General features: G+C 40.4%; 1 protein-coding gene across 10 annotated transcripts in view; it reads right to left on the bottom strand.

The window, feature by feature from the left end:
• Positions 1 to 25,036, bottom strand: part of LOC129730314 (putative protein kinase C delta type homolog) — a 145,674-nt gene that overhangs the window by 30,920 nt on the left and 89,718 nt on the right. For 5 of the 10 annotated variants that reach the window (XM_055690168.1, XM_055689921.1, XM_055690084.1 and 2 more), the window contains 2 exons: positions 24,252 to 24,353; positions 8,561 to 8,725 (listed from right to left, as the gene is read on the bottom strand). The exons of 4 other annotated variants lie outside the window; for them this stretch is intronic. In XM_055690168.1, the coding sequence (XP_055546143.1) occupies positions 8,561 to 8,725; positions 24,252 to 24,353 (267 nt within the window). The remainder of the gene's footprint in view (positions 1 to 8,560; positions 8,726 to 24,251; positions 24,354 to 25,036) is intronic. One more of the 10 variants, XM_055690319.1, reaches the window with a different exon arrangement.

The following is a 25,036-nucleotide window of genomic DNA, read 5'->3' as shown; positions in this document are numbered from 1 at the left end:
TTTTTTCAAAATTTATCTTGTTGACGGTAACACCGGATCTTTCAGAGGGCTATCTGATGGTAAACTTGACTAACATTCTGTCATAAGATCATTTATTTTCGCCTGGGAGTGGTTTAGAGAAAAGTGGGACTGTTTTCAAAATACAGTCATACCTCGATATAAGGCAACCTCGATATAACGTAACTTTTACCTCGATATAACGTAACTTCCCAAAATTAAAGTACAACAATTATTCTTGGGGTGCATAATGTTACGAACAAATGTTTTAAGTAAGTTTTGAAACCAATAAGTGCCGTAAAATGGGGTAAAATTGACATTTATTTTTCCAACGTTTTGTAACTGATTATGTTGGTCTACGAAAATTGTCTTGTAGGGACATAAGACAGGTTTATATATACTTTTAAGTGAAGGGAAATAAGTTTTGTGCACTTTTGAGTAACCTTAAAGAATTTTGCATCAATAAAAAAATATTTTTTTTCGTGCTTCGATATAACGTAACTCGATATAACGTAACGAAAATAAAAATAAAGTTGCTTTACATCGAGGTATGACTGTATAACCTCTTCTATGGTTGTTCCGGTGGGTCAACGTGGAGATCATCTTGGACCATATTTCGTGAAAAGATCATTTTCCTTCTAGAAGTGGTTTCGAAAAATGAAACAGGAAGCTTCAGGAACACTTTTGAAAATTGACATTTTACGCTAGCTCCGGATCTTCCGGTAAACCATTTGGTGGCCACCTTGAACCACCTTTCGATCAAAAGATCATTTCGTTCCTAGTCAATCCCGCAGAAGCAGTTTTGAAAATACTAGGAAGCTCTAGGATCACTTTAGAAGATTAACCTACTGGATCTTTCGGAAGGCTACCAGTGGCCTGCTCAAAACCAAACCTGGGTCCAGTGTGTAAATATATATCTATATCAAAGACATCAGAATGTTATCTTTTAAATTGGCCCCAGCATACGAGTTGATACTGAAATAGGTAAAATTCTTTCTGTTACAAAATAGTCACGGGTACATTAGTGCCACGTAGTGAGAAAATTCCAAAGCAGACAGATCTTCATCTGAAAGTATTCAATCACTTGACCAACTTTGCTAAAGATATGATTGTTTTATATTCCAAGATCCTCAACTTACAATTCATCTAACATGCACAGACTGGACATGTACCACTTTTGCTTTCAACGAAATGGTGATTATGTTAATTACCAAAAATTTGTTTTGACTATAACTTTGGTTTAGGTTATCAGATCCCGTTTTTCTTGGAAATTCTAATACGTTATTGCGTTCTGCATCAATTTATGCAAAAAACTCAAAAAGTGTCAAAATGGCACATGTACCACTTTTGCTCTCAACGGCCCATATGTATTGTGCTGTGTCAAATAAACGTTTTGTTAAAAAAGGCGGATAGTGCACGTAGCTCCTTCTGACGTTTTCTGTACTACCGTGAGATAACAAGGTGACGTAAGTGCCATTTTTTCGAATATGGGTTTTTCATGCCAATTTGTTCATTATTCGCAGACCTATCTTTTAGTATCTTCCTTTTCGTTGTTACTTATTCGTACGATGCATAAAATAATAAAAAAAAATGTGACATTGACACCCATTTCAATACAAACGTGTCATCAAATTCATTCGTTTTTAGGCCGTACTGAAAAACCGATTACTTGGATCTACGTCACAATGTCATTTCACGGCAGTGTAGGTCTGGTAATTTTCAATAGCATTGACGGAGTGTAAAACGTAAAAATGGTGCAACGTATCATGGCATTTTTTTTTTGTTTTTAAAAAGGCTTTGCCTAATTTGGCATTCGCCTCTGTTTATTGGTAAAATTTTGGGACTTATTTACAAATGGTATATTTGATTGTAATTTTAAAAATTTTTCTTCCATTTTTTTATTGTCACTTAGCATACTTGTAACGTTATTAGGTAGTCCAATTCTCTTCCTTTCCTTATCATATTTAGAGCAATCGAGTAGTAAGTGGTTGACTGTTGTTGGTTGGTTGCAGGTATCATTCTACTCCGTTACTGCGATTGAAAAATCCCTGACCTACAGAAAACATCAAAATGGGCTGCGTATACTGTCCGCCATTGCCGCTCGTGGAGAGCTGGATACACGCTCATTTAATTAAACTCTAAACTGAGTTAAAAGTGGACGTACTCTAAATAAAGTATTTTTTTTGGGTAACATATCTATCTGTCAGAAACTGAGCAAATTTTACTCTGTTGCTATCAATCTCAAATGAACGAAACTGAGTGAAAGTTACCCACTTTTGTATATCAAATATTTTTCAAGGAATTATTTCAGATATCAATTGAAATGAAAAACCACCAATTAAACGCAAATCATCAATTGTTTATTCATAAATGATAAAAAGTAGTCCAATGAACATAGTTCAAACAACTTCAACATCTTCTGCCTTGGCGGCTTCTTTAAAAAAAGGAGCGATACAGTTGCAATTGCTCGGGAACTGTTGTTTAATCTTTTATATAAGGTACTTGATGAGCAAATCTGTTGGAATTTTGATTCCAAACATTAATTTGAATCTGGTACATTAAAGGAAATCTACCTGGTAACTACAACGAACATTTGACCTGTTTCGAAAGGCCTTCTAATACAAGCAATGTGAGGTTGCTCTGTCTCGAGAGATGCCAGGTACATTTTAAAATCTTCAACTCCGTTAGTGGTTCGGGCTCGAACGAATTTACAACTTAATAACTGATAAAACGTCGAATATTAGCATCAGAATATATACTGCTTTTAGTGCTTGAAAAGTTTTGACATTCGCACATATTACGCAAAAATGAGTAAATACGGCTATGGAGAGAATCTGAGTAAATATTACTCAGTTCAAACAATCAGTGTTACTCAGTTTTTGACGTTTAGCATAGAAATTTAAAACAGAGTAGATGTTACTCAGTTTAGGGTAAAATTGAAGGAGCGTGTAGATAATATATAATGTCGTTTTCGCTTTTGCGGTGTAGCTACCCCGCGGACTACACTTTGTCCTATCACTGTTTTTTTTTACATTTTCCGGACTATCCTGGACTACCCTTTTTCTGTCCTGGACAGTCCGCGCAAGAAACAGAGTGCAGTTTTGAAGACGCATATGTGTCAAATATATGTGTCAAAATCAAAAAAAATATGTGTCAAAATCAAAAAAAAAATGTGTCAAAATCGGTTTGCTTTGATTATCGTTCTACGCGTGTCAAACATCAGGTTGAATTTTTTTTATTTTATGTTGTTATTTTGTCATTTTTCAGTAAATTGGCAAACTTTTCGTACAGTAGCACGAATGCGATAAAAGACAATGGCGATAATGACCAAAACAAAAGTGACAGTTACCTCTGGTATTACGCACACCATTGCAACTGCTCGGAAAGCGTTTTTTTTTCAGCTGCAAAGCGTAGTCCGGGACGGGATAGTCCTGCCGTAAAAACGAATCCGACATAAGTAAAATAGAGATCTGTCCAGCTTTCCACGAGCGGTAATGGCGGACAGTGCACGCAGCCCTTTTTGACGTTTTCTGCTGTAGTTCAGGGAATTTTCAATCACAGGAACGGAGTAGAAAATATAACAACATCGTAACGTAGCGTAGCAACTTCAACAAACAATGGGCGTTTTGTTATTTAGATTTCGTCGTGCGCATGCGCGGATCATAATAAACAAAACTGTTTATTAAAGTTGCTATGCTACGTTGCAAAAATTTTATGTTTTTTACTCCGTTACTGCGATTGAAAATTCCCTGACCTACAGAAAACGTCAAAAAGGGCTGCGTGCACTGTCCGCCATTACCGCTCGTGGAAAGCTGGATAAATTTTGAGATGAATCAACAAAACCCAAAGAAAAAGCTACGTCATTTATGGATGCTCCGTAGGTCTCTTTTTGGTTTCCAACCCGCGTTAATTCGAAAGTCCGCGTGAAGATTTTAGAATTAACGCGGTATCACGTAGAAAAACGCGTTAAATGAAAAATCCGCGAAAAAATCGCGTAAAAAATTTTACTGTACATTAAAATTCATCTTATGTAACAGGGTATTTGATAGGAGATATATAAAAAATAGGTATTTTTCAGTTTGTTTTTTCAAATTTAAACAGCAAAACTATTAAAAAGATTGATTTCAATATTTAACAATCGTAACGTAAGTAATTATGAGACACCCCTGCCGTCAAGAAATCATGATACAGGTCATTCTGCAGAAATGTCACTCTGTGCACTACTTGTCAGCTGGAGAGACTTAAAAACAAATGAAATTGAAAAAAAAAAATTAAACTTGAAAAATTACAGGAAAATCTAACACATCTAAGAACAACTACGTAGTGCTACTGAAAGGTTAGCCATCGATTAGCATCAATTTTTAAAACTTAAACCCCCTATTGAAACTTTTAATAATAAACTGTTGAAACACTGTAACTTATAGGTCTCAAATGCAAAGTTTTGCGTCGCCTGTAGGGCAGAAGTTCGCTCTGAATGGAAGGTGTCTTTGTGACAACCAGTGAATGAAGTAAATTTTCTTTTTGTTTGAGAAAGTCTGTCTTATGTAATGTATATTTCTTGCAATAGGTTAGGGAATACACTTGATTGGGAGAATCGATTTGATAGTCTGCAGCGGTACAATCCAGTAATAAGGATTCAAAATGACATCTGAGGTCGATTTCAAGCCTCTGGATATCATCGTTGTTCTGGAGTTAGGTTCATATCAGGTGGTATTCGGTCATTTTTGGCTGTTTTCCAGAAACCGGAAATCACTATCTTGGATTTCAAAATGGCATCTGATTTCTGGCCTCTGTGCATCATCTAGATTTCGAATATACCTGTATTGGACGGTATTTGGTCATATTACATAGTCACTATTCTGATTTCGGAAATACCAAACTTATAAGACAATATTTGGTTGGCAGTCAAGATCTCGAACTTCAAATTAGTGTCTAGAATTGATTTCCGGTCTCTGAGCTTCATCTCGATATAGGAAATACCCACATTAGACATTTTATACTGTTTTTTCATAAAACGGATGTCATCGCCTTGAAACAGTGTCATGAGTGAATTTTCGGTTTCTGCACGCAAAAGTTGAAGTCTTGTACAACCATTGTGTCTTCCCGATTCGCACAAATGTTGCACAGAAATCGCACAATAAATGTGTGAAACGCATAACGCAACAGTTGTACTGCGAATACATTGACATAGAATGAAATCAGAATATGTATCATACACCAACACTTTATTTCTCACGTCGAGTGTATTAGTGACTAGACTAGACACATCACATACCATTTGCAGGTTGCTCTTTCGCTTCTCTTTCGGTTCGGATTGCGACGCGCAAGGCGATATTTCGTTGCTTCACGAAATGAGCGAGACACCCGTGCTGTACATACTTGATACCATAGTGTTGTTAGTCTCACTCATACTGTCGGTGCGTGCTTGCTGCCATTCAGGGGAATGCATGAAGAAGAAAAAGTATCTCGAAAGCGTGTGTGCAAAAGACTTGAAAAGCGTAGCATATGTCTCGTCCTCAAGCAGAAAGGAGGAAAATGGTTTTGCTTCTCGCTCGCTTTGCAATGCTGCTTGATACCATTTGAAACTGTTTAGGTGTAGTAGTTTGGAGCTGCCAAATACATTGGAGAAACGCTAGAGCATTAATTGCGTTATGCCCAACACGCAATCATTGTACTGGTTCCGAATTACATCAACAATTGCGCTAAAAACGCACAATTTTGTACTGGTTTCGCACCATCCAACTTTTGCGTGTGGACATCATTCTGAATCCCGACATATTTATATTCGGCCATTTTAGGCTGTTTTCCAGAAACCAGAAGTCACCATCTTGAAATTCAGAATGGAATCAATTTCTGGTCTCTGGATATCATTCCGCTTACGAAAATACCCATACTAGATGGTATATGACCTTGTTTTCAACTCTGATTTCAAGAAATTTCCGTTCGAAGCAAGGTTCTAGGTACATGTTTCGATAGCACAGTAATTAGCATAATGAAATCATCATTTTTCGCAATTTGATGGAGTCTTTACTGATTTTTTCAATCGATTACTGCAAGAACGAAGGATATTCGTTTAAAACTGGTTGAATTACAGGCTTTTAAGACAGGTTCAAAATAAGGATTTTTTCCATTCAGTCATTGTAAGATACAAATTGTCACGACCTTAGCCTGAGAAACTTTGCAACGATTAGTGGAATGACCATATATAGCACCTATTTTTCACATTTGAATATTCGGGAGCACACCTGGAGACGTTTACTCCCGGCTCGATAACGCCTGTCGGCACTTTTCGGGAGTTTTGAATGCGAAGTCGATCAGACGGGAGGCACTTCTCGGACATTATCGACGTCCGAACCTTTCCTGGCGCAAACGTCAATTCTGACTACTGGGCGAAATGTGCCAAAGACTTCCGGTTGTCATCAATATCCGCTACTGTCGCCAGCCACGGTACGATCTGGAGCGACTAAGACTCCCTGAAGTCGTCACTGAGAACGTGCAAAGCTTTGAGGCAGTGTTGCCGGATGAGAAAGAGCTCATCGAAGACTCTCTAGACCACGATGTATAAGGCAACCCACGGATAACGTTTCACGGTTTGCATCTATGCTGTAGCAAAGGATCAGGGGAGTGGAAGAAGAGGCTTAAGGCCGACAAGCTGGAATAGGAGAACTACCGACCGATCACGAATGCCAACACAGCCTACAAAGTGCTCCCTCGGATCATCCTTCGCCGTCGCTTGACGCTAGCAAGACAAAGTTGTTAAGCCACTTTTGTGGACGAGCGATCGACAACGGATCAGATTTCCACCTATTCATCGATTTCTAGGCCTACTATTCTATAGACCGTTTAGAGCTATGAGAAATTATGGACGAAATTGTTTCTCTGCGAAACTGACAAGACTGATCAAGTTCACGATTGATGGTATACTACACTGCCGGTAACCGCAAGTCAGTCCCATCTGTAAAAATGTTTAATCGAGAAAACAGCTTCGAAAGATATTTTATTCACGCTCAGTTATCACTTATTTAAGATGACTTATTTTTACAATATCCATGCTGAAATATAGTTTGCATACTAGCCTGCACTAATTACGTTGTGAAAACCACTGAAATCATTGATTTTATGATAAAAACCTTGAGTGTGACTGACTTGCCGTTACCTATACCGAAGAGAAAAGTAACCGCAAGTCAGTCACATTGCCATATTGAAACTATAGTGCGTGTTGACGTGTTGTTATTCGTTGCCGTGGAAAACTGTCAAGTCAATCCTTCACTGTTAGGAAGTGTATGTTCATGAGAACCGATTAAAAAATGTCGACGTTGGAAAATCTCATGATGTACGGAACGGATGAAAGCTTATCCGGTGAGGACTCGGATAAAGAAACTGAAACCGGGACTGCAGTTGGTTTATCCGACAACTAATGTCAAGATGATCCAAATTCATTTGAGGTTCGAGCCTCACCTTTGAAGATTTCTTGGAACAGGGATTCTGATGGAAGTTTTTTCGATACTCAAGATTTTCCGGAAAGATCCACGAAGAAGCGAACCAAGAAAAAAAATTGACTTGAATTCGTTTTAGCAGAAAATTGCTCCACATAAATTCATCACCAATTCAAACTAAAAAATAATCCCAATAATTCTTTTCTCCACTCCCCATCCATCTTACTGTTGTATTATGCATGTTTTTTTTTGTAAATCGGTACAGACTTTCGGTTATTTTTCTTCTGGGACTGACTTGCGGTTACTTTGCATAATGGGACAATTCGACTTGGTATTGATTTCCACTTTTGTTGAACAAACCACTATTTTTTATCGTTACATCTGAAAATATACCCAAAGCTAGGCCAAAATCCGATGCTAACTCAAAATTGACAAAATTACAGATGGGACTGACTTGCGGTTACCGGCAGTACAGTGCTGTATGAAAGTTCCGAATGCGCTATCAAGCTCGTTTGAAACGCGTAAGGGACTTCAACGAGGCGACAGTCTTTTCTGCGACCAGCTCAATATTAGGCTTGAAGGTGTTATCAAACGTGCGGCATTTAATATGCGGAATACGATGTTCAATGAATCCAGCCAGTTCACAGCCTGGACTTCATCGGAAGGAAGTTCCTGGCGATTACTGAACAGTACACCAAACTGAAATGTGAGGCAGAAAAGATTGAATTGAAATCGGATACGTTGAATACCAAGTATCTGTTAGCATCCACCCGGTGACCCTCACGAACATGAGCCATAGACACTGATGAAATTTATTCGAAGCGGTTGGCATGCGGTTTTATAGCATAAGGAGCTGCTTTCAATACTTGATGATCACAATGTCAGAATGTCAGGTTCAGGAACACATCTACAACCCGTTCGGCACTGAAATGCTGACGGTCTGTCCCGCAAAAGTTAAGTAAATAAGTTTGTTACGTGTAATCAAAATGCAATCTAATTGAATTTCAGTATTCCGGTACTGATAAAACATGTTTTGATCGATCGACTTCCTAAATGTATCATATGCAAAAACGACACTTAAAAGTAGTGGGTAGAAACCATAGCAACAGCTACTGTAGAATAGTTACCTGAATCGTCATCTTTACCGGCCGGCTGGAGTGCTCCACCGCCGGCATAATCCGGCGGGATCGGGGTTTCAATCCGGTAGGCCGGATTGGCACTGGGCGGAGACGAAGACGGTGAATCTCGGGCATCATGTGCTCCTGTGTGCGGATGATAGGCACTATGACTGTCTATGAATGGTTGGTGAGGTTATAGTTGGGGTTTCAGGTGATTGTTTTCAAATGATTTGTTTATGTGAAGAAAAAAACTATTTTTTATTTTATCGGAAATGCTGTCGCTGTTCACAGATGAGGAATAACATATTCACGAGTTTAGGTTCAGATAAATAACACTGTTTGAAAGCGCCGACCACAGGCATAACAGAAAATAATTCAAATAAATCGTTCAGCTCAAATGAAAAAGAAAATCGAAGCTACAATTTGAGTAAAACAACGATAAAGTACTGTTCTGACAGTTTCCCTCCTGTAACTAGGTGATTATTATGTACAAAACGAAAAGTTAAAATTAATAAAATTTGTTTCGGGCAGTGAAATCGTCAACTTGCCACAACAGCAGAACATCGTTCGGTAACGACCAACGGTAAGCATAACCTTCCACAACACTGAGCTATCATTAAAAGAAACTAAACATCGTTCATTTGAAGGTAGAGTTTAAAATACACCGTAACACGTGACTATCATAAATTACTCCGACAAGTTGATGCAAAATAGTGTTGGTAGAAACTATTTACGAGAAACGACTGGTTGAAACACGTGTCTAAGAAAACAAATGATCAGTATTATTTACTGTAGCAGCGGGTTGTTGTAGAACTACTTCTATGGCGAAAAGTGACACTCTAAACCCCCTTTCGCACACTACCAAAGCGGCAATAGGTGAAACCATCTAGATTTAACGACTTTTTTTCTCGTTTAAACCACCTTGACTTGCGAGATTAAAAGCGTCTTCTTGTGGTATGTGTAATTCGCAACACACTGCCTGGATCGAACTAAAGAGGAAACCGTTGGGACGACAGACTAGACAGTGTCTTAAAATAAAACTTCACGGAAGTGTCAGAGCGACGATATATGCGGTGAAATGTGCCGACATTTTTTACCAGCTTCTTGTAGTTTACTGGGGCGGATAGAAAGAATTCCACGAAATTAGCGTGTGTGAATGTGGACCCACCTGGAGAATCGAGTGGGCAGACTGCAGATATTTCTGTCAGTGGTTTTTTTCGGTTGCAAATTGTTCTCTAGCTTTTTTTTTCTGTTTAGATACAGACAGCGTGGCATCACTGAAAAAGGGTGCACTCTAAAAAATGTTTTTTCTGTTTTGCCATTCAATGTAACACAAACCCTTAAATATTTACGGGTTGGAATTAGATTGTATCATTCGATTTGACACTGTACAAAAGATACAGTCCTGTGTCTACTGGTCGTAACCTCGTAATCGTAACAAGCACGATGAACTCGCACTGGCTGATGCCACCCTTCAAGACGATCGTCCCGTCACTTGATGTGTGTTGCGTTTGCATGTGAAAGCTGACATCATTTGTCGTGATATTTGGTCGCAACTTATTCCGCTGCTAGCCGTTGCAAAACGGAGACAGACCACGTCCGAAGCTCCTGCTGTTGATTTTGATACTTGACCTAATGCGCAAATATTTACGATTATTTTTATTTTATTCGCGTGTTTGTTGTCAGGAATTCATAGAATATTTGTTTTACTTTCGAGCAAACATTTTCTGTTATGCATTCTGTGTGTATTTAATTAACTGAAGCAGATTCAAGCAAGTACAGAATTCAAAATAATTGAAATCGTCGCCGTATATTCGAACACAAAGTGTTTGATTTTTGCAGTGAAAAAATATCGTGTTGTGTTTTACCTCTCTAGCTTTAAGCCCCTCGATAAGTATTGTTCAAGCCCCCGCGGGCAGTATGAGATTAACCTCTGGCATAATTTATTAACACGGTTTCTGGATTGGTTTTTTTGACCCCCAATCTCCCATCGTAGCATTTCGTCACAAAGTCAGATATAGATTATTACGTAGCTTTATAATACCCCCCCTATGACACAATCGCAGCATTCAAAATACTACGACTGGGGAGGGGGTGGGGTTTCAAAAAAAAACCTGAAAAAACTACGTCATTTATTCATGCTCCCTAAGCACAACTTCATAAATTAGTAAAATCTTTGGCGGAAGTGTTACAAAACATTAGATCTGAAGCAGCTTGAACCAAAATTTAGTTTTGTTTTTTTTGCTGCTAATTACATCTACTAAATTTGCATAGTAGGTTGTTCCCATGAAATGCTTGATATTGTCAATAGTCACATATTTTATTATTTACTTATTTCAGAAAAAAATGCATTTGTGGGCGTAAGCTGGATGTTAATGCCGTCCAGCGCTCTTATGAGAGCACCTTCACCAAGTACGGCTGACGACGGCCTCTTTTTCAACACTGACTGTTTTTTTATGAATGTTATGAATGTCCAACGTCTCGCATATCGACGAATTGTTATAAGAGGTTAATAATTTGGCACTAGGAGCGGAGAATTCTGAGACAAAAAACGTGCCAGCAGGAGGATCGTAATCACGAGGAGCTTTTAAATGATGTTCTATTTTACAAGTAAATGAGAGTTTTAGAGGAACGCGGGACGATATATAGTTCATTGAGATGCGAAAGGTATACTGACTAGGGACGAAAACAGAGTAATCGACAGGTGAGAGCAGTATTTCGATGAGAATCTGAACGGTGATGCAATGAGCAGGAGTGGAACAAGAGAAAATCTTGGTGTACCGAAAGCAGATGACTAACTACCTTCATGAAGTCAGACGGGAGATCGGGAAATCTTACGAATACTTGTATAGCAAAGAAATTGGGGCACTGCACTGGATTATTTCTGGAATTTAGGAGGAAACAAAACTGCCAGCAGCAGGACTTCTGATCGTCGCCTTACTGCATTCAAATTCATTTGTCATTTCCGAATCACATCGAAGCAGAGCAAAAGTGTGTATGAATGAAAAATAAGAATGTAAGTATTTTACTTTCCTTCTCATATTTGCATCGATCCAGTTGTGATTCGTTCGCATCATGATTGGAGAATTGAATCGTTCTTTGTGAAGCATTAGGATACGAAGCTTCACTTCAAAGCTATTAAATAGTCGCAAAGAGAACCGATCGAAGCAAAGCAATATGTGAAGTTTTTACACACTGAAAAATCACTCACACACATACTGATTTAAAGTTAAATCCACATATTTCGCGACTACGAAGCTCAAAAAGATATTAAAGGCTGCTCACATTCACGTAAATTCTCGTATAGACTGTCAAAGTATGCGTGTTGACAAAAGCAAAAATATTTCTTTCCTCTACTCTCTTTTGTGAAAAACCAAACAAATATCAGCTGTTTCGTATTCCCGATTTGGTCGCAGCTTTCTATTTACTGTGGCACCTCTAGTGGCAGTTACAAAGAACCGATGATAGCGATGAGGAAGGTTTGTTTACATGGTGGTGAATTTCGAGTCAGTGGATCAAAAGTTCTTGACAATGGAACGTGAAGGACGTGAGATAATTCTGCACACTCACGATGAAAATCCGACGTGGTCAGGTGCAAAAATTGCGGATTACCTGGGGAAACTGGATCGCGCTGATCACAGCAACCGCAGAAGTGAAACGATTGACAAGCAGCTACAATTGAAAGTCTGCGGAGAAGTTCGGACAAACCCTGGAATCACCTTGCGCGATTTGGCTAAGAAGTTCTCGGCTGCAGTTGTGGCAAGAAAAAATCTAGGTTTTCAACACTGGAAAATACCATGAATGGTTAGGTGTACAAGGAACAGTTCCTCCAGAAGCGGATTTTGCCGTTCATCCAATCACATGATGGGTACGGTGAAGTTCTAGCCTGACTTGGCCAGCTGTCACTACAGTCTGGAAGTCATAGATTGGTACAAGAAGAATGGAATTAATATCATCGAAAAAGCTATAAACAGATTAAATTGCCCAGATTTTTGTCCAATTGAAAAATATTGGGTGATAATCAAGCGCTAGTTGAAAAAAGAGGCAGAACGATTAAAAAACCAGCTAATTACATAGATGGTGGAAGAAAATGGCGGATCGAGTTGACAGTTTCACTATGCAGAAGATGATGGGCGGCATAAAACGAAAAGTGCGTGAATTCATCCGCAACTCAAGACGAAGATTTTTTTCTGTATTTTTCTTTTAAAGGTCAATTATTTTGACGAAGATATTTTCCTATTTTGTGCGACCAAATATTCAAAAGATCAAGCGTTATGTGTAGCAATAAAGCACAAACGCACACATCGTTGTTAAATATGAGAACAGAGCAAAAGGGATACATCCATGCTATTTTATCGTATGGAGCTTCACGTCTATTCGCGAATCGCCAAAGAATTGCTTGGTTTCGAAGCGTTCTCTGAAGAATAGTTGTTGAGCAAAAAATAACCCTAAATCGTTCCTTCTATTCCTTTTGTGCTTTTGCTTTCTTCTCCTCCGGCGAAGAGATTGTTTACCTAACAGAAGCAGCAATTTGCGGCGAGTGTCTCATATAGCGAACGAGGATTTACCAAGCGGAGATCATGGTAACCAACCCGTGGTGAAACATCGATCGTATGCTGACAGGGAAAGTGAAGGGGGGGCTGACCTCCTCGGAGGCAATCTCAACCTTTCTGAGCGTCTGTTTCCCAGGTTAGAGGCGCTCACTACAGCGTCTGACCCGGAGCTGGCAGCTTTATCAAGTAACGTTTACACTACGAACAATCAAGATAATATAACTCGGAACATTCGGCACGGACCTAGGCAACGAAAAACAGATCACGAATAGGAGCTCGGTACCTGGAACTGAAAATCGCTAAATTTTGTTGGCGAAGACTGGGTGCCACAAGTTCGGCATCGCGGCTCTTCATAAAATCCGTCGCAAAGGTGAGACGATGTGGAGAGTCCGTGGCGGCAAGGCCAAGTGCTACCAGAGCGGTGGAGCAATCAACGAACTGGGAACGGGTTTTGTGTGCTGGGCAGAGTGCAGGATCGCGTGATCAACTGGAAGGCTATCAACGAGAGGGGTTGTTTGTTGAGGCAACATAGGACAGCTGCTCGTCACGGGACATCAAGATCGTCATCTGGCATATGAAGACCTAGGTTGGAAGGGAAGTGATGTATAGACCGGTGATAGGGCCTCACAGTCTACACACCGACACGAACGACACCGGCCAACACTGCGTCAACTTCGCAACTTCCCTAGGCCTGGTGATTAGAAACACTCTTTTTCCAGGCAAAGATTTCACATACGACAGAACCGTCCTCCTGGGCCAAACAACCGACTGTTGCACAACCCGCAGGCTGCCGAGAATTACGCGCGCTTACTTGACGAGGCATTACCTTCCACGGAGCATCTCTTTGCTTCGACTCTCGACGATGGATGCGGCAAGCTACGCTTGGTCATCAAAGAGGCCGCAACCGCGGCACAAAGCTAGGAAACGTAAAGCCGACAAAATGATTGGTTTGACGAAGAACAGAATGCCAGCAAGCGATAGAGAGATAAAACTAGCTTGGAAAAGCTATTTAAGCATCGCCACAAGACAGAATGTGGCCAAATATCGGGGAGTTCGAATTAGTTGACCACAAATCTGAGGAAAAAGAAACGCCAGGACAAAGAGCTGGAGCGAATGTTTCGGGCTAACGACACGAGCAAGTTTTACGAGAAGGTTAACCACTCCCGTAAAGGCTACGACCCGAGTCCGTATCCTGCACATTGTACAACATGCTCATGAGGGTGTAATCCGATGAGCGGGCATCTCAACGAGGTGCACGGTTTTCAGCAATAATAGCCTACTCATATGCTTCGCATATGACCTCGACGTTATTACTAGAAACTTTGGGACGGCCAGACTAAAAGTGGAAGCTGAGAGAGTTGGTCTAGTAATTAATGCGTCAAAAACCAAGTAATTGGAAGGGAGCGGTTCGAGAGAAACCAACATTTCCACGGACGCTGATAATAGGCGGCGATGAATACTTGGGATCTCTGGCATCCGCCGACAATAAAACAAGTAAGAGGATCCAACGACGTATTCAAGCTGGAAATCGGACCTACTTTGACCTCATCAGAAAAAGAGAGATCCAACGTGCTGGGTGGCTTGAACAGGTTGAAGCAGATCTACGAGTATCGAGGCGCTTAGGAATTTTGCGACGAGTAGCCCAGGACCGAGGAGAGAGGAGGAAAAATCTTGATACGACACGAGTCACCACGGCTCGAGGCTGTTGAAGTGAGTAAGTACTAGAATCCCTGCATCAGCCTGAAAGCGAGAGCTGAAAGAATCGAACTGTGGGTTAATGCATCGTAGATGGTGGCAGGCTCGAGGTGTGTAAGCTGCAATTTCAGTATTATATACGTTAGATAGTAATTTTTAGTCATGTTGGTGAATTTTTCGTTAAGTTATGACCAGTACACCTTGTGTTTATTGTCGCTAGCTAATTATCGAAATTTTTCATAGTAAAACCGTTTATTTTATATCGTGAATACGCGAATCGTGTTGCCCAAAAAATTTTATATTAGAGCAGTGTGAAGTGCTATCAATTCAGTCGTTTACTTTGCAGTTAACAAAGTTCAACTTCAATATAGCGTTTGCTTCGATCTACACTACATTGTCTCAACTGATCAAGCATCACCAACGCTCTTCGTTAAGTTTTGCGCTGTGTATCTGTCACCCGTGTGCAGCAAAATGAAAAAAAAAACACTGCGGTGAATGCAAAAAAGAAATCAACGATATTGAGCCGCTCCGTTGTGGTTTCTGCAAGACATATCTGCACATTAACCAGACCTGCTGTGGTATAAACTCGCGCGGATTGAGGGAATTTTTTGCACAAGGAAAGCTTTTGCTGTTGTGCTCAATCTGCAGAGACGAAATGAACGGCCGCTGCATTTGGTCGTACATTGAAGATACCCAGCAAGCGTCACCAAAACTGCATGATATTACAGATCTAACTGGCAAAGTTCAACAGCTATCTGACGTTGTGGAGGAGCTTGGCAAAAAATTGAAAAACTATCGAGTGGCCAAATCCAACTCGATTGGCCAGCACCAACACCGAATACGCCAGTTTGGACTAAACGAGCTACAAAGCGCCGACGAGTTGATGATAATGCTATCATACCTCATCCATCAGAATGTGGGACAAATGATATTGATTTAAGTGATCTTTCGGTTCCATCCATTGTCCCTGTGGCTAACAAATTCTGGCTGTATCTTTCACGTCTAAATCCGCTCCTTTCGGACAGCGACGTGCAGAAAATTATTTCACGCTGTTTGAACGTTACTGCTCCTGTCGATGTGGTTCGACTTATACCTAGAGGCAAAGATGCTGCCAGCTTGTCTTTCGTTTCATTCAAAGTTGGTTTGGATCCTGGTATGAAAGTCCGAGCTCTAGATCCGTCAACATTGCCCGCCGCATTGCTCTTCAGGGAATTTGTCGAACGACCAAAAAACTTCGATCGCCCGGCTGTGCCTGCATTGTCGGAGAGACCATAACCGAATCAAACAAAACGTGCTGTTTAGTGGAAGGTGGAAACCTACGGGTTTCCACCAGTGGCGAGTATTCTTTATCTCCCACTAATATAGTTTCTCCTTTGCTAAATAACTGTATGTTGCAGCGTGACCGAACTGACGCAGACGAGATTTCACTCTACTATCAGAATACGAGAGGATTGCGGACAAAAATCGACGATGTTTTCCTGACAACGCGTGAATGCTGCTATGACGTTATTATTTTTACAGAGACTGGACTTGACGAGCTTATTAATTCGTTGCAACTTTTCGGATCGACATTCGACGTATTTCGCTGCGATCGTAGTGCTCGCAACAGTGATAAAATATCCTTTGGAGGCGTACTGATTGCCGTTGCGCGAGAACACAGGAGCTTTATCGTCGAAACCGCGAACGGCCACTGTCTGGAACAAATTTGCGTTAGAGCGACTGTGCGTGGAGCAAAACTGCTAATCTGTGATATTTACATTTCGCCTGATGAAAGTCAGTTGATTGGTACGGTTGACGCACATATTGCCTCGATTGCGGAGCTGTGGCAAAAGCACTTCTGACGACGAAATTGTTTTGGTCTGTGGCGATTACAACCAGCCACGCATTGTGTGGAACAATAACGGTCAGCACACCAGCTCGAACGTACTTTCTGCTGCTGGTGCGGCGTTGGTCGATGGTATTGAGTTCTTGAATCTCCGGCAAGTTAACCGAGAAACAAACCATCTTGGGCGTGTGCTCGATTTAGTTTTTTGCTCTGAAGATCGATGTTGTGCGGTCGATGTGTGCGTCGCGCCTTTAGTATTACCACTCGATCCTCATCACCCAGCTTTAAACATATCCGTGCCAATAGAACGAAGTTCCAGTAACTCAACACAGCGCTCTAGAGTGACTGAAACAAGGCTTAACTACCGTAAAATTGATTTCGCAGCGTTCAATATATATTTGGAAAGTATCAACTGGGAAACTCTCTCTCTCTACAACCAGATGTTGATCAAATAGTGGCGCTGTTTAATGATGTTTTACTTCAGTGGCTCGAATCGAATCTACCATTAGTAAAAGCGCCAGTTTTTCCACCATGGGCCACTTCGCGTCTGCGAGAATTAAAACATGTACGCAATCGATGGCGACAGAAATATCGTCGTACTTAAATAGTCGATGCTAAGTGTTCTTTTAAGCGATCGAGTGATGATTATCGTCGGTTGAATGCTGGCTTGTACAAATCTTACGTCATGCGAGTTCAGACAGACCTTCGAAGAAATCCCAGAAAATTTTGGAATTTCGTTAAGTCTAAACGAAAATGTGCTACAATTCCCACAAATGTATCCCTGGATGATCTAGAATCTAAATATGATCCTGACACGTGTGAAATGTTTGCACAGTTTTTCGCCTCTGTGTTTGCTGATAATACCGCATCCGATCTCGACGCTGAGGCTGCTGCTGAGTCTGTTCCTGTCGACTTGGGTGACCTGGATTTATTCCACATCTCTCGAACATGATAAAAACTGCTGTAAAAAAAATTGAAACATTCGTACTCTGCAGGACCCGACGGAATCCCGGCAGTTATAATAAGTCGTTGTCTACACGCTTTAGCTGAACCCTTACGCCATATTTACAACAAATCTTTTGAGCAAGGAAAGTTTCCCACAGTTTGGAAACATTCTTACATGTTCCCGATACTTAAAAGCGGGGATCGTCGAAACGTTAGGCAATACCGTGGCATCACTAGTCTTTCTGCTGCATCAAAACTGTTCGAAATAATCGTGAGTACGTTTATGCTCTTACGTACAAGGAGTTATATCTCTAGTGACTTACACGGTTTTATGCCTGGCCGCTCAGTAAGTGGTGCTAATTACGGGAGTCACTTCACGGTGAAATATATTTCACTCTCACGTTCACTTCACTTTTTTAGACCTATTCCCGATTCCACCTTAAGGGAGGTGACAAAAATCCCCTCCGTGGAGTGAGATTGCCAGTGAAGTGAAATTGAGAATAGGACAAGTGAAATGAGATTGTTTCCCATCTCAAAAATCTGAATCCCAGAAAGTCGTTTTTTCCGTTTTTTTCTAGATAACACCAGATCTTGATGTGTACTGCATTTCTAAGGCATTCGGCATAAAAAAATGTTTTTATCGGTATCGAAATTTTCCTGAACTAGGTAGTTTGCATTTTTTTTTATCGGGCAAAAAAATGATAATTTAACCGCTTTAAGGCACGGAACAAATTCTGATCCGTTTCGCTACTGAGCATGAGCATGAGCATGAGCATGATTGACCGCCCGCGGTTGCTACTCCGTTATTGCCAGATCAGCTGTAATTACACAGAGAACCAACAGATGATGCTTGGGACTAATATTCATCCTCAATGTGTAAAAACTGGTGACCTTAATCTTTATATTAGGCAATACCAGCGCCGGCCGCATCCGAATGCAGGTCAAAGAAGGAGTGTGTATAGGAATATGTTGACGTAATACTCGCTTTATTGGAAGCCGAGAACACCTCTGCACTTCCACGAGAAATCACTGGGATGTTGGAGAAAAGGGTAAGGTTTGCAGCAGGTTCGTTTTGGTAAACGATGCGCTGAGTTCGAGTACCGGGTTCATAATAACAAATATCGCGCGTACGAGTTCATTATACCTTCTACGGAAATCATAACGCGATCAATATGTTAGATGAAGTAACACTGCAAAAATAAAGCGCACGCGAGAATACCGGACCTATGACTCAATCAAGACCGACTCAAATATTTGAACATCTGTTTATGTAGTCATTATGCAACTACCGTAACGTGTCTCCCATTGATTGATCTCAGCTGACTACACAATGTTACGAAAGCTACGAGACTTGAGTCCACGTTAACGCCTCGCGACTTCTATCACTTCTTCGTGAAGTGACCCTATTTATATCAAAAATTATAACACGTTTATAACCAATCTGTAGAAAATACGACCTCATGAATGCTATCGACGCGAAGTCTCTAGATATTCGGTCACCCGGACATCTGTCTTTGAGCTTAACAGGTCGACTAACGGCGTTTCTTGTATACTGTTCGTCTGTTCTTAAAAAGCGATTTTTTTATTTGAGACCGATTTAAAGCAGTAATAAACTAAAGAGTGTTGTTACCGTCACGCACAGGTAAGTGTGGTACATCCTAGTGAAACGCAAAATGGTATACCACACTAAGTGGACGATTCGAACTAACATATCATAAAGTTGGGTCACTACATTTCGAAAACATTTATATGAGCAAAACTCTCCCGGACCGGAGACGCGTTTTACCAAAGCATTGTGCACGACCGCTCAATCCACGACTACCGACGGAGACGCTCGGGAGCACGATATTTCACGCCGATTCTCTATTAACTGTCGATGCGAGTGTTGCCTATCAAATAGAAAAATTGGCAAAGTTTCATGCATCCAAAGCCCCAATAATTTGAAAAATGCAGATACGCAGATTGACCAAAATATATATCTTAAGTTTGTTGACAAAATGCCGAACTAGTCATTATTGGGACATAGTATACAAAAACCTCTGCTCAAAAACTAGACAAATCGATAAAATTGAATCAAAAACTAGACAAATCGAAAAAATTGAATCATCAGATTTCGACTTCGACTAGCAACAATGCACCATATTCCGAATTCCACAAACCACACCAGTACTCTCTGGGTGACGAGTTCGAGTAATGTTACGCGTTATGTTGACTCATTGTTAAGCTGAGCGATGGGGACCTTTTTGTCAAACGACATGCGTAAAAGCATAAGTAATGTCGAACTCGTCTCCGCGGCGCATTCACACCCGGACTACAGTTTTGTCCTGTACTTTTTTTCACTTTCCGGACTATACTTTTTCTGTATCCGACTACACACTTTATCCTGGACTACACCCGAAAGAGACAGGGTGCAGTCTAAAAACACTAATAACAAAAACAAATGCTCTCAAATAGCGTACTTAAAATATGACAGCTGAGTGTAACGTCGCTTGCGTGTTTGTTTTTGAGCTGTAAAGTGTAGTCCAGGACGGTGTAGCACAGCCGCAGAAACGAGCTTGACACAACATTACAGTATTTCTAAACCCTTTACAAAATGCCAGAACAATTATTATTCATTTTACCGTTTCGGATCTGCGTCTATAAAAATTTAGCATGTTTAACAAAACTTTGCTATGGCGTAAAAATAATTATTCAAAAGCTAGTGAAGTCATAAATAGAAAAGGAATGACAATGGATATTAAAACATGGTCATCAGATATATTTCAGTTAGAAAATTCATGACATTTTTAACATTGGGAAATATCGCAGAATAGATGAACCGCAATCGTGTGGTACACCTTTTCAAGCGGTGCATGTATGAATGACAGAACAGTACGAAAATGCTACGCTGTGGTAGCACACATGAAAGATGAATTCGCCATTAAATGACGCACAAATTCATCGCTAAAAAATTCATACTATACTGCACACACTACAAGTCTACAGTCTACAACACGAAATATAGAAAAAAAAACAATTTGATTCTTATCGGTGAAAACTACTACCTTCGAGTCATTTATAAATAAATAAACAAACATGTCTGTAAATGTATGCACTTATCTTTGTCATTGAATCAGCTTTCAGCAAACCAAACATGCCTCCGCTCGCACACAAACAAGTATAGCCAACTTGTTTCTATGGTCACAATTGCCGCTCTCTCAGTTTCTGCCTCTCAGCAGATCGTGCCGTCGGCAAAGAATATGCTTGCACATTACCGTATCAAAGGAAAGTCACCAACACAACACTGCGCTTTGAAAGCAGCCATTTGCTAGGCGACAAATTGTAAAAAAACGGCAATAAAACTTTGAATTTCCAGATCGTTTTACTTCCAAATCACTTTCAATACAATGTTATAACACTCGAAACACTTTCACCTACAATTACCACACGAAATTCACAATTCATTGTGCTATATACCACTATAAAATGCGATTACCACGGACGCAATAAATAAAGCGTCTACCAACAATAGAAGCAAACTGTGACCTCCAAATTCTGATCCGTTTCGCTACTGAAGAAAAAATCCAATATTTACCATTAGATCACAAATCAATCAACTTTAAGACTTATGGCATCTTCGTGGAATCAATTCACCGTTCAAAATGGTCGTGGAATAATTCCACGCGAAAAATCGCTTTTTCCGTTCTCACTTCACTGATATGACACTCATAATAACCCAGATTCCGCGGCAAATGTCACTTTGCGACGTTTTTCTCACTTACGTGAGTCCCGTAATAGGATTTTGTTCACTTCACTCTGATTTCACCGTGAAGTGACTCCCGTAATAAGCACCAGTACGAATTTGCTTGACTTCACTTCGACTTGTATATCGCACATGGAACAAAAAGCTCAAACCGACGTAATCTATACAGATTTGAAAGCAGCGTTTGATCGGATTGACCATAAAATATTATTAAAAAAATCTCACGGCTTGGTGCATCGCAGAGGTTTGTCGGTTGGCTTAGTTCATACTTATGTGACAGAGTTCAACGAGTGCACATTAATTCCTGCTGTTCGTCACAGTTCTCAAACACCTCCGGCGTTCCACAAGGTAGCAACTTAGGGCCGTTGCTGTTTACGCTGTTCTTCAATGACGTTTCCTTGCTGTTAGATGTTGGTTGTAAACTAGTGTACGCAGACGATCTTAAGCTGTATTTGATAATACGCTCCATCGACGACTGTTGGCGGCTACAAGTGCTTTTGGACAAGTTTGTTCATTGGTGCCGCAAAAACTTGCTGACGGTCAGCATTAGTAAATGTCAAGTAATGACCTTTCACCGCAAAGTGAATCCAATATTATTCAACTATCAAATCGATAATCAAAACCTAACAAGAGTTGACCACGTTAGTGACCTTGAAGTTGTAAAGGATTCGAAACTTACGTTCAGTCTGCATCGTACTAATATAATCGCTAAAGCCACGAGACAACTTGGTTTCGTTTCGAAAATTGCTCGCGACTTCAGGGACCCCCATGAAGGCGTTGTATTGTGTCTCGTTCGATTACTCCTCGAACATGCTAGCTTGGTTTGGTGTCCTCAACAATTAGTCTGGAATTTGCGACTTGAGCGAGTGCAGAAAAGATTCGTGCGGGTTGCGTTAAGAAATCTTCCGTGGCGTGACCCGAATCACCTGCCTCCATATCCTGACCGTTGTCGTCTTCTTGGGTTTGACACATGGCAACGGCGCAGAGAAGTTCAACAAGCGGTGTTCGTAGCTAAAGTTTTGAACTCTGAAATCGGTTCACCAAATATCCTTTCCAAATTGAATTTCCGGGCTTCACAGCGTCTTCTTCGTTCTACTGGACTGCCACAACCTAGCTTTCACCGTACTAATTTCGGATTTAACGACCCGTTAGCTTGCTGTATTCGATCATTCTACAAAGTGGAAGACCTTTTTGATTTTGACATACCATCACACAATTTCGCAATGAGAGTTCGTCGTAGTTTTTAAGTTGAATTGACAAGTGCACATTCATTAAGACTATTTTTGTCAGATGAATTTTTTTACAAATAAAGAAATAAAGAAATAAATAAAGCTTAAATTATTAGAATCCACATGGAAAGTGCTACGAACTATCCTCAATAAAGCCAGATAAAAGAATGGCGGAGACATATGAACCATGAATTTCACGCGTTGCTAGGAGGTAACTCCATGGTAATTTCCAAATAATATAATCAAATATAGTCAACAGGCAGCAATGAGTCAAACAATGCCGTAAGGATGTTGGATGAAAATGCGGTTAAAAAGCTTTTCTCCAGCAACCAAAAACAGAGGAACACCGTGTGCACGTTGGCTCAACTAGATCGAAGGTGACCTGCGACTGATGAAATGCTTGGGATTATAGTGACGGATAGCCCAAGACCGAGCGAAATTAAAATGAATCCTTAATACAGCATAAGCCGCTCCGGTTTTCGCCTGTTGGATTAGTAAGTAAACCCCAGTTTCGCAGCCGCAAGGTTACAAAGTCCATTTTAACAAGCGGGTGATCGTGGTTTTAAACCATTAATGTAATCCAGGTCATTCGATGACAAAGAACTTGAGCATGGGTTTATTCACAAGCTCCCACCCAAAGCTTCTTTCTCACTGAATTCTACTAAACCACTTCACAAAAGAAAATCTATCTTACAATAAAACTGGCCAAAGGAAAATTCAGTTTATTCTTGGAATTCTAATTGACGATAATATTGGCAAAAAGAACGAGGCTCGGAGAGTAAGCTTAAAACGGAAGTGTGAGCTTACTTTTTGTTATTATGCGCAATACAGTTGATAAATTCCAGAAAGGTTCTATCGAAGTATTAAAAATTATCTGTGCAAAACTTTGCTAACAGTGTCCGAGTATAATAGGAAAACTTGCTTAAAATCATTAAAAAACACTGGTAAACACAGGTGTTGCCCTGAAGCTCAAATTAGAAAAAAATAAAAGATTTTCGGTTTTTAGCCATTTCTATGAATTTTGGTGCACCGAGCCACCAACATTTTTTCAGAGACTTCAATGAGTTTTCTTGTAAACATGACCCAGGAACAAGGAACCCAGCGAGCATTTCCTATGCGAACTCTAACGTAAGTTGACGCGTTTTGGTAATGGCTAGGGGTACCAAATTTCACAGTAATGGTTTGAAAGCTATAATCTTTCTACGGTAGCTAATTCGAGCTTTAAAGCAGCACTTTTTTCGCTAATCTGCACTGTGTTCGGTGATCTGTACGGCGACTCACTGCACAGAAGTGAAGAGTCCATTGTCATCCTTAAGGTGAATCGGGACGTGGTGGCGATCAACTCGAATTTTGCAATCTAATTTTTCTTGATTTATGAAGACTACGTACATGAAACTTTGATCAATTGTTTTCACAGCTGTTGCATGCCTGAAGTAGCAATTTGAGTGCTGTTTATTTAGTGGAAGCCGATTTTTTTACGATTAAAATACAGAAGTAAAAAGAACTCAAACCTCAAAATTGTATAGGAAAAGGCCACAATCCCGATTCACCTTAAATTGTTGCAACCTAGTTTGATGTTCACCATAAAATAAAAGTAGAAACAGTTGCCATTCAGGCAGAGAAAATAGGACAGCATTTCCGATTACTTTTAAAGGAATAATAAATCATGACAAATAAAAAATAAATGAATTTTACGACGATATATACATACCTCTCCTCACCGATGACAGCGCCTCAACGATCAGCTTCTGATTGACGCCACACAAATTGGCAGCTAGTTTTTCGCACTTCTTGTGACAATTTACGTCACAGTCTGCAAGGAAACCCAACGACAACCCGGGGGAAACACCGACACGTGGTTGCCCGACGAATTGAGACTGATTAATGTAATTAATAAAATACTCGTTAACACGGAAATTAATGCGATCATTAGCCAACACTGCCTATATAAGTCCTAAAAATGGAAACCTGGGAGGACGAGAATAACGACTGGTTTTGTCAACTGTTGTCTTTGCCTCCTCCCACTTTGCTCGCGTGATTACCGGTACGTGTATGTTTTGCGAAATATAGCTCAGCATTTTTCATTGTTTTGCCGCATTACCTTCTGCCATAATTGTATCGCTCAACAACAACTGGCCGGCTCTCGATGCACTTCAAAACAAACGAAACGACACGATTCGCTCAATCTTCGCAAGCAGCAGCTCAGGTGAGCGGGCAGCACCTGTACTCGTCTGTACTGTCTTACACGAAGGGAAATAAAGACGTGACAACGACATGATTGTTCGTGCGCTTGTTGCTATTGTGCCATAAATTCGAAAATATTAAAATTTTTCACATTTTTACTGCATTCAGTTTGCTCGTTAGCTTTGATTGGTGAAAGCTAAGGCGGAGGAAGAAAATTGAGAGAGCACACGAAAAAAAAAACACTTCGCGGTGAAGCATAATGGCATGTTTATGAACCCAAAAATAAGTTTCTAGCGGCAGCAAGCAACTCGC

The sequence above is a fragment of the Wyeomyia smithii genome, chromosome 1 (assembly GCF_029784165.1).
Source record: "Wyeomyia smithii strain HCP4-BCI-WySm-NY-G18 chromosome 1, ASM2978416v1, whole genome shotgun sequence".
NCBI lineage: Eukaryota > Metazoa > Arthropoda > Insecta > Diptera > Culicidae > Wyeomyia > Wyeomyia smithii.
Note: the sequence above shows the minus strand (reverse complement) of the source record. Positions and strands in the feature narration are given on the sequence as shown.